A 19019-nucleotide genomic window follows, 5' to 3' on the forward strand; every position below is an offset into this window, starting at 1 on the left:
ATCAGGCTAGGCACACCCCTGAGGTGGGCCACCTGAAGTGGATACTCCAAGAAGGGTTTCACACTCTTGTTTTTGGTGAAACTAGGAACTCTGGATCAGTTTTATGCCCACTCTCCCCAGGAAGTGGTCATATAGGGGGCGTAGTCCCCCCGGTGTTAGGTAGAACATTTGCTATTACCTTATACACACCTTAAACTCCCTACATTCAGTATTTAGGTGGCCCCCTTACATCAGAAACTCACATTTGTCTACCTGGGAACAGAAGAAGGACAACAGACAAAGAAGAGCCAATAATTCAAGAACTGTAGACCGGCCCCTAAATTGACACCATAACCTGCTTTGCTGCTCTCCCACAATTGCAAGAAACGACTGGTCCTGCTGCGAAACAGCCTCCCCAAATCCTTGGAATACTGTCCAGTACTTTGACAACCAAACAGCCCCTGCGTTGAGGTGGATGAGCCTTCTCCCTGCACCTGCAGGCACTGACCGCATCTGTCCGGTTCACTGTTTTGCTGACCGTTGGTTCCACCGAAGGAGCAACTCACCAGGAGGAGGTCGTCGTAAGTCCAGTCCCGTCGCTTCATCAAGTCTCGAGACGCTGAGCCTTCCCAAAGTCTCCCTGCACCATTACCCAGGGTACCAGAGACCTTGCAGGCATGAAAGCTTGTTGTGTGCCAGCCCAGACACCACCGACTCCACCACCAATCTACCGATGAGAGACATCCGGATCTCCCTTCATCGCTGATAGTCGCCCTGTAGTCTTGTTTTCTCCTTCTCTTCAAATAACCAAAACCAAGTGAGAACCTCTGACTTCAGCAACCCACTGGACAAAACATCACTGCACCCAAGCCCCTCAGCCCGGGTCAACATCAACCGACTGGGTCTTCATTCTCCAGAGACCCTTTTTGGGTTCTGCCTGACTAGTCACCCAATTATCACTTGCAATCTTTCTTTCTGCAGGTACTTATCCATTGACTTTACCACGTAGCGCTCAATGCCACCAACATGACAAGCACCTCTGCACCTAGACACCCAATGCCAGGTAAAACCAAACTGCTGGCGGTTTCTTGGACCTTGGCCCTGAAGTCTAGGAGAAGAACCCTGTAAAACATTTGCAAGTGTTTCTATGCAGTGAATGTATCTACCATAGGATAACATTAACTCATTCAAAAAATGTTATTTGAGCATTTTATTGTTTCCCTGAAAAAATCCTATCCCCAAAAGTATTTACCCGATCACTATGATCTTGGTATCTAAAATTATATAAAAATCAGTTATTTTTCTAAATTGGTATTGAATGTTTTCTTGAGAGTGTCTTATTTATTGAACCTTTGTGTACAACAAATGCTCAACACTCCCCTCTAATAAGCCTAATCTGCAAGCCCACGCTATCACTCGAAGAGCACTTGGAAGTATTAAAGTAAGCCCCTGTACACCATATAAGGGCCTTCTGGACTATTAGCATGGTGTACCCCTACAGTTGGTACACTACACAAATAGCCAGTTTTCTCCAACGTCCACCACACTTCAAAGGTAATGCCCTGGGCATTAACAGTTCGCCCACTGCATTAAAAAGGCTACAGGAAACCGTGTTGATAAAAAAAAAAAGTTCCCCATTTGGAAAAACATTGGAGAGAGCAGGCTTGGTCCACTGGTTTTCTCAACCACTGACCGCTTCCCCCACGACTGTCGACACCTTTCACAAAGTGGAAGCTATCCCAGAAGAACACCTTCCTTTGTACAAATTTATTCCCATACCAAACATCAGGGACATGTAACTCATGTTGTGAAATGGGCAGGGAAACAAATAAAAAAGTTGCTCCTGCATGCAGGGAGCAGCATTTTTTACTGCTCCCTGTATGTGGGAGCAATGCTGGCTCCCACTGGAGGTGGGTAGCTGGCTGGTACCGTGAGGGCTTCTAGGGTTGTCCAAGGCGCCCACCCATGACCAGCAGGGCCCGGGCTGAAATCGTCCCTTGGAAGAGAGGGGAGGGCGCACAGTTCCCTCCCCCTATTTTTGGGGCTCCCAGGACTGATTTTGGCCCACAGGGAGGGGGCTGTTTGCTCCCTCCCAATTAAAAAAAGGTACAGAGCCCCGGGGGATAGGGTCCCGGAGCCAAATTGGCCTGGGGATAGCCACAAGTCTCCCCCCCCCCCCCCCCCCCCTTCCCCCACCCCATTTGTGACACCAGAGATGGGTTCCCCATGGTCTTAATTGGCCCAGGGAAGGTGGCTGCGTGCCCTCCTCCTATTTACTATACGAATGGCCTCAGGAGATGGGGTTCAGACTATAATCGGCCTGGAGTGCGGTGGATGCATGCCCCCCTCCTGGGTTGCCTGCATGTGGCTGGATTAACGTAAGGTAAATAAATATTAAAGTTTAAAAAAAATAAACTAGAAATTCACTGAAAAGAACAAACGTTACAGGGACTTTAGAGTTAGTTTCAGATTTTACATGCACAGAACCATAGAAATTCAGCAGTTAGTTATACTTATCTGAAGAAATTATAATTTGTGCTAGAAGGTAACTATAACTCGCGCCCTATCAGTCCTGACATCTTCTGTGACATCATTGATAATATCACTACAACATTTGCAATAAAATTATTGATAAGTAAACTGTGCATGGCAGGGGCACGAGTTATACTTGCCTTAGGGCATGAGTTATAGTTTCTTCATCTAAATAAAGCTATAGCTGCTTAATTTCTATTTCCAAAACTTTTTTCAATATACAATATCATTACAAAATTGACTCACATCCCCCTCATACAGTGGCCAAATCATACATACCTCATTCATACAAAAACACACTATTTACAACAGACTTTTAAGTGACCCTATGTCAAAAAACACAAATACTTTGTACATATAAACATGAACATTAATAAATTCCTGATATTAGAGTCCTACTCCGTCAATACTGTCATTTGGACATAAATCCTTATTTGCAACACAATAATCGTCTGTTTATTCAAATCGACAAAGGGTCCGGTCAGGTCGACTCGTTTCGAACCCCCAATTGCGGGGTTATTAATTGTATTGTTTTTCTATCTGTTTATATATGCACAAAAAAAACTTATTGTAACATGAAAAAAATTATTTAAAAGAACTTTTTCATTAGTGAAATAAATAAACTAGTGACGTAATTTATAAAACGGACCGGTATGTTTCATTCATAAAGGCCTTTTCTAAGAAGACGGAAAGTCTAGTCCAGTACTGGCAATAGTGGTGTTCTTTAATTACATAGGGCTTAGCCTTACTGGGTCAGAGCCACGACCCTGTGTTGTTTTCTATTTTTGAACTCCATGCCATCTCTTCTCTGTGGACTTTTTACTGTGAGTGGTGCTCTGTGCAGGGCATACCCGTTCAGTTTTCATATCTTGTTCTGTCTCATTACTGGGATAGCGAAGGTAATTCAGATGCTTAAGCTGCATGCCGCCCATGTTATTGTGATCACTCCAAACTGGTCCCAAATTCCCTGGCACCCAGACCGTCTGATTCACAGTATGGAGCCACCTTGGCTTCTTCAACCAAATGACAATCTTTTTTTAGCAGAATCCTTTAGTACGTAATCTATGCCTACTAACTCTGAAACCAAATGCAAGAAACTCTAGAAGAGAACTTTATTGAAGGCCCTTCAAATCATATTGGGAGCAAGGCATCCATCTACAAAAAAAAATCTTCTGATGAGTATTATTTACTAAATAGTTGTTACTTAACTCATTGCATATTCTGATGGCAGACATCTCAGTCTTATGTAATTTGAAAACCGTCTATCCCGAAGTCTTTGAATATAGAAAATAACAGGCCACTTAGCAACTTGCGTAGCCTTTTTATGCTGCTCATGACAAGAGGTTCCTGAAAGGGTTGCAACATACTTTTTTATAGTTCAGCTTGTGCTTATTTTTAATCTTTGCGTTCCTAATTGGGTTGCTGTTTGCCTGATCCATTTCTTCTCTAGTAGACACCTAGTGTCACGAAACTGGGTGCATCGTCCCGGACCCTCATAGGGTGCCGATGTCATACTCTGAGAGCATGTGCCAGTTAAAAAAAAAAAGCATTTGCAATGCAATAGGTCTTGCATTTACGAGAGTTTGCGCTATTGGCATTGTAAACGACAATGCCTTTTATTTATGTGTTGACTTTTAAAACCTAAAAAAGGCATTTAACCATGCCAATAGCATAAACTCGTAAATGCGAAAATTATTGCATTTCAAATGCATGTTGGGAAATGTCCCTGTTTTTTGCTTTAAAATTCTGGTCACCCTAATTTATCCAAAACTCGGATCCTATCTACCCCCCTCCAGGGAGAATCCATAGAAATCCGAACCTGTGAGTGATTGTGTTCCAGCCCATCACTCGTTACCCAAGTCGCGTTCTGCTTCATGCATAGTTTTGACACATATTTCCTACCCTAGGTTTCCACAGAAGCCACAGACCACCCTTGTCCTACTCCTATCTTCCCTTGTTTCACAAATGGACTGGTGTTGCATCGGTTGGGAGTGCTGGTGAGGCCCTGACCTGTTGGCTATTGAGTGCTTCTGGGCTTGCACGCGGATTCTGTCCAGAATAACTCACTCCTCTTTCTCTTCTTGAAGGATGATTCCTACGTCAGTCTCTCTTCCATTTCACTTTACTCTCGCTTGCAACTCCTCGTCTATTTGCTGCTGTTGCCTTGTCGTCCTGCTTACCTTAGCCAGACTTTGCTGCTGTGGTTCTGCTTTCTCCCTTTCTTCTTTTGATGCAGTCGGTCTTTACAACCACACCTTGGATGCCACAGCGTACTTCCCATCGGTCATTTTCCGGATATTGACACACTGCACATGCATTTCTGGCTGCAGGGCCAGGAGAGTCTGTGTTTGACTCTGTGCGGGTGGCTGTAATGTTAGCAGTGGAGCCAAAGTAGTGTTGGTCACTGAGCCAGAGGGTTGGCCAAGTCCTGGCTAAACTGGACTGTTTCCGGTCACAAGAGTAGCCCCGTCTAGAAATCAGCAGCCCAAACAGGTAACTCGATTCAGCCATGCTCACACACAACTTTATCTAATTAAGGCACACATTGCTCTGGTCTAACTACGTCAAAACAGAAGTAAACATGTATCTGCTGCAGTTGTGTTTGATTCCAGACTTTTTTTTTTGTGCCTTATTATATAGCACGAACTCGACTCGAAAGTATTGGAGCGCTCTACATTACACCAGTCACGTTACACAATAACACATTCATTTTGTTAGGCACGGGACGATAAAGTGATTGCCCAGAATCACAGGATGTTGAGCAGACGCCAGGCTCGAACCTGGTTGTTCCCCAGCTTTAAAGTCTGCATCTCTAGCCGTAAGGCCACATCCTCTCCCAACTTAGAATTTCCTGCACCATTTACAGAAATAACACAATCTTGACATCTTAGAAGTTCTCGCAGCGCACTGGCTGTGGAAAATGCAAATAGACGCTTATGAAAATTATTTCAGCTAAGCCAGTTTAGAGGAGGGAATGAGTCCAGCGTTCTTGTTGTTGATGGGAAACAAATTCAATGCCCATTAGATTCCCCATGCTCGACTAATGTTCTGATTTGTTACCTTTGCCTCAAATTGTAAAGCGCTCTGATATCCTTCGGGATCAAGTTCGCGCTATATAAAACTTTATAAATAAATAAATATTTCTTCCATTCCCCAATTACTAACCATCGTTGAAAACTGCAGTATGCCCGGCAGTCAGCCTGTACAAAAGGGGGTGGTGATGGACAGAGCATCTGAATCAATCAAACACTCACACCCAGTCAAAAGATCTGGGTTTAATCCATCGCCGTTCTTTAGCCCACTCTGCCACCCCAGTTTAGACATGGCTATATGCAAATCAGTCTGACCCTGTGCCTCATGGGAACAGTCCTGCCCGAACTGCCAAGCCATGTCTTCCGTGGACCTGAAACAAGCTTCCGAGGACCGGTTTCTGGCATTCCAGCCGTCTTCAGCCCGGCTTGCTTGAATCCAGTGGCAAAGTGAGCAAGGGACTCACGTCTGAGCATACCCTGCCACACTTATGGCGGCCAAAAGCGGTACGAAAGGGGGTGGTGATGGACGGAGCATCTGAATCCATCAAATACACCCAGTCAAAAGATCTGGGTTTGATCCATCACCGTTCTGCCTGGTCACCGCATCACGCTGTCACCTGCCCCCAGTTGACCTTGGAATACAAGAATGTCATTCTCAGTACATAAAGGGGTGCAACGCATTAGGATTTCAGTATTCTTCACTCAATAGTTTAATTTCTAAACAGAAAAGTTTGGTTAGTGAGACTAGCAGCCTCTTGCGTCATCCCGTTTGTCCTCTGCGTCATCTTCCTTCGCTCAGCGTTTTTTTCCTGTATTACGTAGATAAAGTGCGCAGAGGGTACCAAGTGTGGTCACCGCCACTTTCTCTTCAGCCTGTAACAACGCGGTCTGATTTACAGCACCTTTCATCTCCCTCAAACGTCTCACATTTTGAAATGCTGCCAGTGCGCAGACAAATGTTTTACATGCTCTGACTTTATAAGTACAGCGGCCAAGAGTTCCAGGGATTTTTTGATTGCACACAATGGGCCTGATTCAGTTGGGGAAAGTCTGTGTTCTCGGCCTAAATTGTGGAAATGAGAATTCTCATAGCGGAGATTAGGCCCCGAGAGCGCAGACCCTCCTCCCCATTTTGCGAGGCTCCCTATGAATCAGGCCCGGCTCCAAGGGCCCCTAAAATATTGACGAATTTTGTTTTCACAAATAGAGAAATTACCTTGTTACCGATTCTGCGATAATTTCTGCATGTCATTTTTTTTTTGTGGCAGCTTCTTATGCATTACTATTTCTGCCAGCCCAGAGAGTTCTGGATACTAGGCCTGCAATATATAAACAGGACTTTTACCTTCCCCGACTCCCCATTGGTAGCTGTGGGCGGTCATTAGTGGTCTAGCAAGTAAGATGTGATGTCATGATCGGCACTAGATCAAATAGAAAAATGGCAGCTAATGACCAGTCCAAGGAAACAAAATGTACACTTGGACACGCATTTCATAAGTGAAACACTCACACCCTTCAGAGACAAATGGAAACAAGCCTGCGAGTGGTGTGCGCGAGCAGCCCACCTCTCTTTCTTTCTTTCATTTAGTTGATTCCGTGTGAAATAGATCCAAAAAAGAACAAGGCCGCGAGTGGTGCGCGCGCGCCACAGCGAGACATGTGGCTTCAATTATCGTGCCCGTGTCTGGGCACGATGACTGAAACCACATGGCAGTGTTGCGGGTAACAGACACCAATAGGCCATGGGAGTAGCAATGCGCCCGCCTTTGGCCAATTGCGTGCTGCCTTTGATAAAAAGACGCACGCTAAGGCCAATAGCGTGAGCCAAAAGGAAAAGCACACGCACAAGCGTGTGTGATTCCTAGGTCCGTTTTGAAACCACCTTTAAGAGGTCTCTCGCTGCGTGTGCAGTGCGCACTAAAAAAGTAGGACTGCAGAGTTTGGCTGGTGGCTGTGCAGCTTTAATGGGTAGCATCTCAATCCCAGTGCAGCCTCGGCATGAAGGATTTTTATCATATAAAATATACTTTTGTTCCTTGGACTAAGCTAGCTGTAACTAACGTAATAAATGCCCACAATGAATACTAATTACGGGTAAAAAAAATCTCACCTTACTACCTTGTATAACTGTATTACAAGCTTAAAATTAAGTATGCATTAATTGACTATCTCTCTGTTAGAAAAGGGTGCCGAGGAATATGGGGTTTGAGTTTACCCAGTTCAGTTGCCTTCAGCAATATCTCAGGACTAGTTGTATTGGTCGTCTGCTCTCGAGTGTGCCACAGAGGTTTCCCCGTGTGCCAAGGCGGACTTCTACCATCTGCTGTGGTAGTGCCCCAAAATAGCAACGTATTGGCAAGCATCAACTGCAGCTAGCTGATCTACTAAATAAACCACGTACCCTGGAACCCCTCATGTGCCTGCGGAAAAAAAAATTATTATTCAGCAGGATTCCTTGATCTGGCATACGTCTTGTTAAAAAGACGGATAGCAACTGCATGGAAACTGTGGGGGGGGAGTAAAAATGTACACTTTGAAGTATCCATTGTTCAGATAAATGTAACTTGCTCTTTAAGAAGAAGTAAACCATGACTAGTAATGTGCGGTATAAATGAAACAAACTAAGGTGGAGATGAATGCTTAAGAGTTAGTAACTATTTGGTTTCACTTTATGCAGGAGGTCAGTTGATCGCATATCCGTTAAATTAAGCCAACAAACCTAGATGAAAACCTGCATATTTAATGATTCATTAAACGACTGTGTGTGCATTAGGCGTCTTTGGGTGAATGTTTGTCTCAAGCCCTAAATCTTATGACATTTGTGTTGGCTGCAGTTTGGGGGAAAACAATGTCCTATATTTTTGTGTAAGATATTGATGTTTAAAACGTATTTTCATGCATACTCATCACACCATTTCTCTTTTTAGTGGAACCAAACATCGAAGAACAAAGAAACCTGCAAGATGATGGTTCAAAAATGCATTTAGAGATGCTACCACCACCACCTCCACCACCGCCCCGAATGAATATTATGCCACAGCAAATTACTGCACCACACCAGCATGCGCAGCCTCAGATCAGTGCAACCCATCAGGACATACAGCCGCAAACAAATACAGCACACCATGCAGGACAGACACAAATGAATACACCGCACCATCCTGTGCAGCAACAGATTAATATGCCACACCATGCCACACAGCCACAAATGAATGCATCACATCAGTCAGTACAGCCTCAAATGAGCACTCCACCTCAACCCATTCAGCAACAAATGAATGCAGCACACCAGCCCATGCAGCATTTGAATGCACCCCACCAGCCCATGCAGCCTCAAATGAATACATTACCCCTGCCCATGCAGCAGCAGCAGCAAATTAATGCATCCTCCCAGCCCATGAACCTCTTCCCATATCCAATTGGTGTTCATGCTCCCATGATGAATATTCCACACAATCCTTATGCCATTCCGCCTCCTCTACATATGCAACTCCCTCCAGGGATGCCTCTATTACAGGTTGCTGCTGCTTCCACTGCGGCTCAGGATTTGCCACCACCTCCACCCCCACCACCACCCCCACCTACTCAAGGGAACTTTAATACTGCACAGCCAGAAGGAAAAAAACTATTGGTAAGCTTGCTTTAGCTTCTTTACTAGATCTTAGTAAAAACAATATTAAAATGTTGTGATTTGTTAGAGATTTGTATTTTTTACGAAAATGTTTGTTATATGCTTAACGTCTGCCTCTTTACTCTTCTCGGCCAGTGGTTTTCATGCCATCTAGTAGCAGGTTCTGAAGGTGGTTTTGTACTTTTCGAAAACATTTTACCATGTACCTGAGAAATGGTGGTACTTTTCCTTCTCATGTACTTGCGCATCCTTGCAAATTTCCTTTTTTCTTGCCTTTGTGTGTACACCAAAACCTGCGTATATCTAATATATAGACCACTACGAGTTATGTACTTGATGTTTAGTTTCTTGCTCTTAATCTCCTCCCTTTACCTATGATAGCTTCTTTATAATGGATTCTTTTTGTTGTTTGTTATAGTAGAATATTTCTGTCTCTCCCAGATATTAACATAAGGTGACATTTCTCTTTTATTTCAGTACTTGCCAAAACCAAATTAAGTATGCTATATAGTGCGTTTGACTGACATCGCCGGTATGCTTTAATATTTTTAAACAAACAAAATGAGGGGACTCATTCAACACTTAAACTGGAAAACAGTGTTAAACTGGGACTTTCCTTTTAAGATTCTTAGAATAGGCAGTTTTTTTTTTCGTGCACTGAGAAAGAATCTAGAACACATTCTGCCTTCTTTGAAGGCTGCATTTCATCCATTAGCTGTGGAGGCTTTTGCACCCCAGTGTTGTGCCTTGTTATACGTATGTTCGGAGCACTTTGTGCTTAAACATTAGAACTTGTTTCCACGAAATGTACCTAGTCCAAATTTGCATCCTCCTTTTCACACAAGTTGGAGAGTCTAGGTGCAAAGAGTTTGGGGATTCCCTGCAGGCAATTGACAAAATATCCAAAATAAGGCAAATAGTTTTTTTCTAAGTGGTATTCTATTTTTCTTATTTGTTGTATCAGCCTAATTGCAGTTTATGGTGGTAACTTGGGTGAACCCAGAATATTATTTGTTTCTGAGCACTAGAAAGAATTCTGAATTCCAAAAGGAAAACCATGAGCTGATAGCTCATGGTTTACCCAATGAAACTAATTGTTGAAAAAACTAAGTAAAATCAACTTAGTAAAAAATAGAAATAGGTTATTTTGTGGTTTTTTTTGCCCTAATGGTCGATTTCAAAAAGCAGTATATTGTTAAATCTGGCCACGCTTTTTGTTGCAGGGGTATATACTGTTGGTTAGTTGTCTAAAAACATGCGGTTACCCGGAGCAAGCAAATGAGCTGCAGCGTATAATGATTTTTCATAGAGTACTTCATGTTGTAAAATCTAATCAATGAAAAATGCATATCAAGAATATGTATGCATTTTTTTAATGTGCCCAAGATGTGGAGTTTAGGGATAGTGGTTATTTGTACAACTCTGAATTTGGGATTACCCGTACTATCTTGTGATACGGATGGCATTTTTTAAAATGTGTTAGCTTGCATACAGACTTACACTTCTCCCCATTTTTTGGCTTCTAAGTATAATTGATAATACGAAATGTTCCACCTATCTAGGTTACCACACTTCATCCAATGCAAGTGGTAACCCCAGTTCATCCAATATAAACAGTACCACACTTGTGTAAGTGGGGCTAGCTCCTGCGACAGGAAATATCCCAAAACGCAATGTGGCAACATCAAATGTTTCCATCACAATGTACCCATTTTGGTGGTGTGTGTAGCAGCAGTATTTGAGCCTGGGCACAACTTCCACCCACATAAACCACCTCAACCCAGATATTTCTGAAAACTAGACACCCAGGGTGGTATGACTTGCTTCGATCCCACTACAATTTCTTACTCTGAATGCTCTGCAAACCTCAAAGTTTGGCTTAAATCATGCATTTCTAGGAGGTAAAGTTCCGGAATCTGTAGGGATCCCCAAATGTTACCCCACTTTTGTGGGCCTAACCCTTTAAACCCTCCAACCCCCTGAATAGGCAGAAAGCCCAAAATATACAGCCCCCAATTGTTTTAAACCGGTAGCAGAAAGACTGGTGGGCATGTTCTGGGGAGGGTGGTGCAGTAAGACCCGCTGTGCCACACTCGCACCTTCTTATTTATTTGTTGACCATTTATCTGTGGTATCTAGTGAGCTTTCTGTCTGATTCCTTGGCGTAAACGCCCAATCTAGCAGGAACCAAAGGAGACGATAACAATAAAACTGGGCAGTGATAACAATAAAAAAAGACACTGCACATTGTAAATAATGTGTCTCACACTAACAAGTATATGATATTGAGGCAGCATTCCAGCTGGAGGAAATACAGGAAGCATTACGAGGTATGGCTCGATCTAAATTACCAGGCCCGGATGGAATTGCAGTAGAATTCGAACAGAAATATGCAGATGTCCTGCTCCTACGCCTACTGATAACCCTATGGGAGGCAAAAAGGGCCGGATGTCTGCTGTGGTCCATGAGGGAGGTACAGATAATCATGCTCCCCAAGCATGCGCGAGGATCAGTGCGGGTTTATACCTGGGAGTGGAACACACATGAACATACGATGGTTGTCCCATGTCCTCCATTCAGTGGCCAATAGTGAACTCAGGGGGGGAGTTGTCGCCCTAGATATCGAAAAAGCTTATCCGAGACTTTAAAGATTGAAAGAGGCACACAACAGGGGTGCCCACTGTCACTACTACTTTTCGCACTGGCGATGGAACTCCTAGCGGTGAGATTGCTGAGCGACATGGCTCCATAGGGTATAACAGTAGATGGTCGTACACATGTGATCTAATTGAATGCGGATGACACACTCCTATACATTAGACAGCCAGAAGTGGCAATCCCGGTGCTCCTGGAGACATTGGCATCCTTTGGTGCGGCTTCTGGCCTCCGTAATAACTGTCAGAAATCAATACTATTCCCGCTAGCAACCCTTGCACATCTTTCTGAGGTGGGATTGGATTGGAAGTGTGATCATTTTAGATACCCAGGCGTTCAGGTAACCCACCAGCCAGATGCTCAATATGAGCTAAACATGGGTAAAGTACTCACAGGACTAAAAGCGTCAATAAAATTTTGGAACAAGCTTCCACTGTCTGTTATGGGGAGAGTGGCCGTGTAAAAATGGCGATGCTGCCTGTATGTCCTGTAGAACTCCTTTTTTAGAATTCCGAAGTACAAGTTTGACGCACTGAACGGCTTACTGATCTCACTGGTGAGGTATGGGGGACGGAGCAGAGTCAAGTTAGAGGTGCTTAAACTGGACATGGACGTAGGGGCCTTGGTCTGCCTGATTTTAGACTATACTACATAGCAAGATTGTGGCAGTTCACAGCACAGTGGTGCATAGAAGAAAACACAGTGGAATAAAAACTACTGGGAGATCGGAATGATGGGTCGCGGCTGCAGGGGTTCTTTATGATGGGCTTGAGTGTCCTCAAGGACTGCCCACATTTAGAACGGCAAGTGGCTGAAGCCTGGGAACAGGCAGTCACACTGGAGCTCCGCAAGGCACCCTACGCCGGTGCACTCCCACTCCAGTGGCTACAGGGATTTCAGAATATTCAGGCAACCATGGACATCTCGAAATGGTACAAGGGGGGATGTGAAACGGTAGGAACCTTTCTGACCTTCAATGAGGCACAAGACTGGATCTGTGTACCAGTAGGACACTTCCTACAATACGCAAACATTTTGCCTACGATCTATGAGATATATACCACATTCCCGGAGAAGCCGCGGGAGTCGCACATGCTGACAACGCTGCTGGACCCAGGCTCTAGTAGGGGCCTCGTTTTGCACATATATAAGGCCCCGAAGAGGACCATACTGTCGACTTATCGGCAGTCAGGGGGAAATGGGAGAAGGATTTACCTCTCCCATGGACAGATGGGGAGTGGATAAGGGCTGTAGCTCATCTGGCTGAAGCACAAGTAATGCTAGGTTTAAGCTCACCTCAGGACTAATGACATCCGTTCCACGCTGCAGCACAGACCCTGCCACATTCCTAAATATATGACCTAGAATTGCATACAACTGAAAACCTACTGGAATCAGGTTGTACGGACTGTTCGCACCGCAACAACAGTGCAAATAGTCTCCATAAAACGGTGATTATTTGGTGTACTTCCAACACCGAAGAAAGGGACACGGATACAGCATAAATTAGCAATTTTAGGCCTGGTTTTGTTAAAAACGGTGGATTGCAATATACTGGATCCTCTCTACGCCCCCACACTGGATAAATGGAGAGATGATGTGCTTGAGTGAGGTGTGGCGGAAGAAAGTCGCCTCAGGACAGTGATCGTGGATGAGAATGCAGAATTGGGACAAATGCTAAGAGAAATGTCCTTGACGACAGCCCTGAATGATGATGAAATCGTACCTACACAGTCACTCACCCACACCTTGCAATGTACCTAGCGCAGAAAATGTGAACGACCCTCTCACACAAACATTAAACTAGTTATGCCAGTCTGCCTGAAATGCCCATACAAGGAGTGGTAATGCTTATGTTTGCTGCCAGGTGGGGGTTAATTCTTCCTGTTCATGTTGTAAGATTATTTTATAAAATATTGAAAGCCCATTGCTGTATATAGTAATCCACTGGGCAAATGGAGCTTGGTGTACATAATCATGAGCAAATCAAATACAAAAAATAACTGACATAATGTAACATGGTGTAATACGATGCAGTGTTACTAATAAAGACAAGTAAAAAAAAAAAAAAAAACAAGGACATGGTGTCGATCACCCTACATGCTAAAAAAGCATCTGACTTTGGATGTTAATGGCTACCATTGTGAAAAGCTGGACATGGGACATAATTTAAGGAGCTTGTTTACTTCAAGCTGCCAAACCCTTCTGGACAACCTGAGGACGAATGGTCTACCCTCCAGACCGTTCTCAATCCTCAGAGGGAGGTATACATTAAGGTTGCCCTGTAAACTCAGCTACTTTCTGTCCTGACATTGCAACAGTTAATGCTTATCATACAAAACTGAAGGGTTAGTGAGGTAACAGCAAAAATGATGGGGTTAGTTCTCCATGTATGTGGATGGCCTTCTGGTCTCCAAGCCTGACTGCAGCACTCTTGTCCTACATTGATCCTACAGCTGGAGCTGTACTGTTTGGTGTGGAGTAGCACACAAAAGCTTGTCCTTGGTTGGGCAGAATTGCATGTCAGGGTGATTGGCATGTAAAACAACCATACGTATTAGACACTACTGCGTATGATACCAGTAGCCATTCTGAAAAACACTCAAATATCTATCAACAACTTTGTTTTATTTATTTTATTTTATTTTAAAAGTTTTATATAGCGCGGACAAGATCTTTGCAGATATCAGAGCGCTTTACATGGAGGGGTAAATGAGGGAGCATAGTCATACAAATAAATCGATAGATCAAACAGTACAAATAGGTTACATCGAGGGGTACATGAGGGAGCATAGTCAGACAAATAAATCAATAAATCAATCAGTACAAATAGGTGACTGCAAAGCCAATCATGTGAGTAATGAGACAACTCATACAAATAGGCAAAGGGGTCAAACATGTAGTACAGATCGGTGCCGAGTATTAACAGAGATCGAGATACTGGTTCAAGTGTATTTAGCCATGGGGATAGCTTTTACTTCTTTTTTAAAGACTGTAGTGGAAGAGATAAGCCTGGTTTCGGGAGGGAGTGCATTCCAGATCCTAGGCGCCATTCCTGAGAAGGAGCGCTTATATGTTTTTTCCTTCCGGAATCTTCGAGGTTTCAGCAGAAGATTGTTTGTGCCTCTAGTGTTTCTGGTTCCGCCAGAGATTGTCAGTTTCTGAGCGAGGTAGCCGGGTGAGTTTAGGTGAACCGCCTTGTGTGTTATGCAGGCGATTTTCAGATGTATTCTGGCTTCAAAAGGCAGCCAGTTCAGGGATTTCAAGTCAGGGGTAATATGGGAGTGCTTTTTTGATCCAGTGATGAGTCTCGCTGCAGCGTTTAGAGAAGCTCTTAGTGGTGCGGTTGTAGTTAGGGGGGGTCCGCAGAGGGCGGTGCTACCGTATTCAATTTGAGGGATGACTAGTGCTTGTACTGCGGTGTGGAAGTCTTTGGCTGGGAGGAAGGGTTTAAGTTTCCTCAGAGTATTGATCTGAAAGTTTGCTCCCTTAGTTGCCTTGCTGATATGTTTCTGCATGTTGAGATTGGTGTCGAGTGTTATGCCTAAAGATTTTGCTGAGTCCACGATGGTGGGTTGGACATTGAGAGCGGTTAGGTGTTTAAGCCAAATTTGAGTGGTGGAGATCTTCGCTGGAGGTGAGATCAGAAGGAACTCTGTTTTCAGGGCATTGGGTTTGAGGTGATTATTGGCAAGCCAGGATTGGGTGCATCTGATTGTTGAGTTCAGGAGCAAGATGTCCTTGGGGGATTGTAATTTGAGATAAAGTTGGGTGTCATCGGCGTACATGTGAAAGTGTACATTGGATGCTTGAAGCAAGGTGGTGAGTGGTTCCATGACTAGGTTGAACAGAGTTGGGGATAGAGAGGAACCTTGGGGGACGCCTAGTGTTACAGGTATTGGCGAGGACATCAGGTTGTTGCTCTTGAATTTCTGCGACCTGTTGTGAAGTAAGGAAGTGAACCACTTGAGAACAGTTCCAGATAAACCCATTCTTGTGTTTAGTAGTTCTAGTAAATTCTCATGTTTAACGGTGTCGAATGCTGAAGAGAGATCAAGAAGGATGAGGAGGCAGGTGTCATTTTGGTCTAGCATTTGAAGTGCGTCGTCAATTATGTGACCCATATACCTAATTAAGACTGGGTAATGAAGGTATAAATAAAAAACAATGTCCCAATAGGAAGTAATGAACAGTCAGTTATATATGCATGCACATTGCATTGCTGCCAAGGTGCATGCATATATAACTGACTGTTCATTACTTCCTATTGGGACATTGTTTTTTATTTATACCTTCATTACCCAGTCCTAATTAGGTATATGGGTCACACTCCTGTTACTTGTAGTCAATTATGGGAGTCATAGCTGTTTCTGTACTGTGTCCTGCTCGGAAGCCTGACTGGTGAGGGTTGAGATCAAATTGTTCAATGTGTTTAGTCAATTGTAGTTTTGCGCATTTTTCCAGCAGTTTGGCGAGAGTGGGAATATTGGTAATGGGACGGTAGTTGTTGAGATCAGAGGGGTCGGCTGTGGGTTTCTTTAGTAGAGGTGTGACTTGACCAACTTTGAGGGAGTCAGGTATGCTTCCTTGTTGGAGAGAGCTGTTGATAATTTTAGTCCAGAGAGGGAGAAGTAAAGGGGTAAAGTCTTTTACTGCGGTAGCAGGAAGGGGGTCCGTGAGGTGATTGGATGGTTTCAGGGTGCTGAGCAGTTTGCCAATTTCTTCTTCCGAGTATGTGCCAAAGGTTGACCATGTAGCATTGTTTTTTGGTTCAGTGGGTGCTAGGCAGTGGGTGGGTGCATGTAGTGCAGGAAAGCCCTGAGAATCACCTAGAAACAAAGGTTCGCAAGGCTCATGGACTAGGACGACGCATTGTGTACGTTTGAGGGCAAGTGCAGTCTCCTACTGGTTTTCCTCTCCATGAAATTTAATCCAAATATATGCCAAGTTATCATAGAGATATCAGAAACTGATGAGTCAACTGTGGTTTAGATAGAAATGGTGACAAACGAACCCAAAAGGGATTAACCTAACCCAGGCAAAGAGATGAATATGACATCCTTATGTAACCACACTAGTTAGATCAAAGTTGGCGATCTAGATATGTTGATTGTAGGTAAAAATAAGGCAATGGACCGATGGAGCAATTAAGTTGAAAAGAAGGAATTTTTCATTTTGCTATTTGTTGAACATGCAAATAGAAGAAATATTTACATCTACGCACATTTGGTATTTCCTTAATTGTTTATTTTACACACATTTTTCAATATCCCAGTGGCTTTTTTGTGGTGTGTCATAAGGAAAGGTTGTCCTCCTATAGGAAATACTACTTCACCAACATAACTAGACATTGTTCTTTCAAAAATGATTGATCCTTCTTTTGAGCCATTGCACAAGATTGATCTGCAGCTCTGCTTACAATGCTGTCTGTCTTGTGGTTACAACTGCAGCCTGAAAGATGATTAGGCCACAGGCTTTATTTGTTGAGTCTGAACCAGCCTTCTTTCAAATGTCTTAGACACACCAGTTTTTCCTTCCGAAAGTATTTTGATTTTGCATATGAGACTATTTCACATCCGCCCTTTTATCTAAATTCAGTGTCTCATCTGAAACTCTGCATATGAAGAGGGATGTAGCATTGTATTTTTTTTTAAAAGAGGACTGCTAAACTGAAGATAGTGCACCTGTGGTATATATACTGATAAGGTCCAACAGGTAGAGCGAGGGATGTTCAGGCCTCAAAACATTAGTAACTCACTACACTGCTAGAATAGTTTAAAGATCAATCAAAGGCTTTATTCGGATGAAGCAGACATCCATACAAGTTGTGTAGCAGTCGATACAATTAAAAACACATATATGTTACCATTCAGCAGAATAAAGACAATATACATAGCAGCATACAAAGAGCGTCCCCATATTACCACAGTATTAGCGGCATAATTGGCGATGCAATGAAGCCACCCGGTATAAAAAACAGATCAACACATAAGAGTAATATACGTAGCAGCATTCCAGTGGTATCCCTCAAATAAAACCAAAGACAATTAGCAGCATGATTAGGAAAGCATAGTGTTACTGCTCCGTGCTGCATTTGCAAGAGTTATCGGTTTTGGCTTTGTAAATGACAATGTCTTTTACCCATGTGTTTTGGTTTGGAGTGGAGTGGGATGTATGTGGTGTGGAGTGAAATTATGCGAGTTGGATTGAAATTCTTAGTTGTGGAAATGTGTGGTGTGGCGTGGATTTGTGTAGTGGAATGTTTGGCATTGTGGACAAATAGCTTACCAACGAATGGTAAGCTATGAGCAGGTTCCAAACCCATTATTATACACAAGTCTCGCAAGCAAGAGCACGTTTTGGCAGGCTCAACCTGATAAAGGGCCCATAATTTCATTCCAATGGTACAGCAAACCATACCTACAAGGGAAGCATAAAAGAGAGGACTATTTGATAAATGCACCGCAGTTGTACATCTGCATACTGATTTCAGGGCAATGAAAGTCCGCCGACTACAAAAGCAAGACAAAGCAGCCTACCTACTTCAGACACTCAGGCGGATGAGGCGGCAAACGCAACACTTCTTACATGTGAAAATATGCCACGTCTCATTAGAGGCCCATGTTAGGAGGTAGCAGCAGCAGCGTAGGTGCACAATATTTAGGAATGCTGCTAGTGTGATTCAAGGTCGCTTCAGAGGGCACCTTGCTACGAAGCAAAGCTGTTGGTTTACAACAAAATATATTCTGCTGTTGTGGTGTTGCAAACGGCTAAAGAAATATGCGCTCCGAGAAAGACACGTGTATGTTCAAATCTGCAATAACAATTCATGCCTTTTATCGTGCCTACATAATCAGTAAAAGGTTTCAACATGTACAGCGTACCGTCAAGAGAATCCAGTTTAAGGTGAGGATGGGGCAAGGGCAGCATAATTACAGAAAGCTGTACTCTTTTTTTCATACTGCGGAATTTAGATGCATGCGGTAGTTTGCATATGCTTGAAGGTTGCATTGAGGGGCCATTTTATCAGGAAACAAAGGCACCAATGGAAGAAAGCTGCAGATATCCTACAAGCCAAATATAGGATGTTCTGGCACAGACCGCTCTACCTCAGACTTCGCAGTGTAGCAATTGTAATCAGGAGTCATTTGTGCACAGCTTTACCAGAAGCAGAAGTTCTTGAAAATCAA

General features: G+C 43.5%; 1 protein-coding gene across 5 annotated transcripts in view; it reads left to right on the forward strand.

Annotated features, from left to right (window-relative positions):
• Window positions 1-19019, forward strand: part of SCAF11 (SR-related CTD associated factor 11) — an 867779-nt gene that overhangs the window by 721659 nt on the left and 127101 nt on the right. For all 5 annotated transcript variants that reach the window (XR_015295546.1, XM_086919086.1, XM_086919088.1 and 2 more), the window contains exon 13: window positions 8471-9174. Coding sequence is in view for 4 of the 5 variants with exons in the window: in XM_086919086.1 (XP_086775212.1) it covers window positions 8471-9174 (704 nt within the window). In the remaining variant the exon portion in view is untranslated. The remainder of the gene's footprint in view (window positions 1-8470; window positions 9175-19019) is intronic.

This window comes from Lissotriton vulgaris, chromosome 1_1, assembly GCF_964263255.1.
Source record: "Lissotriton vulgaris chromosome 1_1, aLisVul1.2, whole genome shotgun sequence".
NCBI lineage: Eukaryota > Metazoa > Chordata > Amphibia > Caudata > Salamandridae > Lissotriton > Lissotriton vulgaris.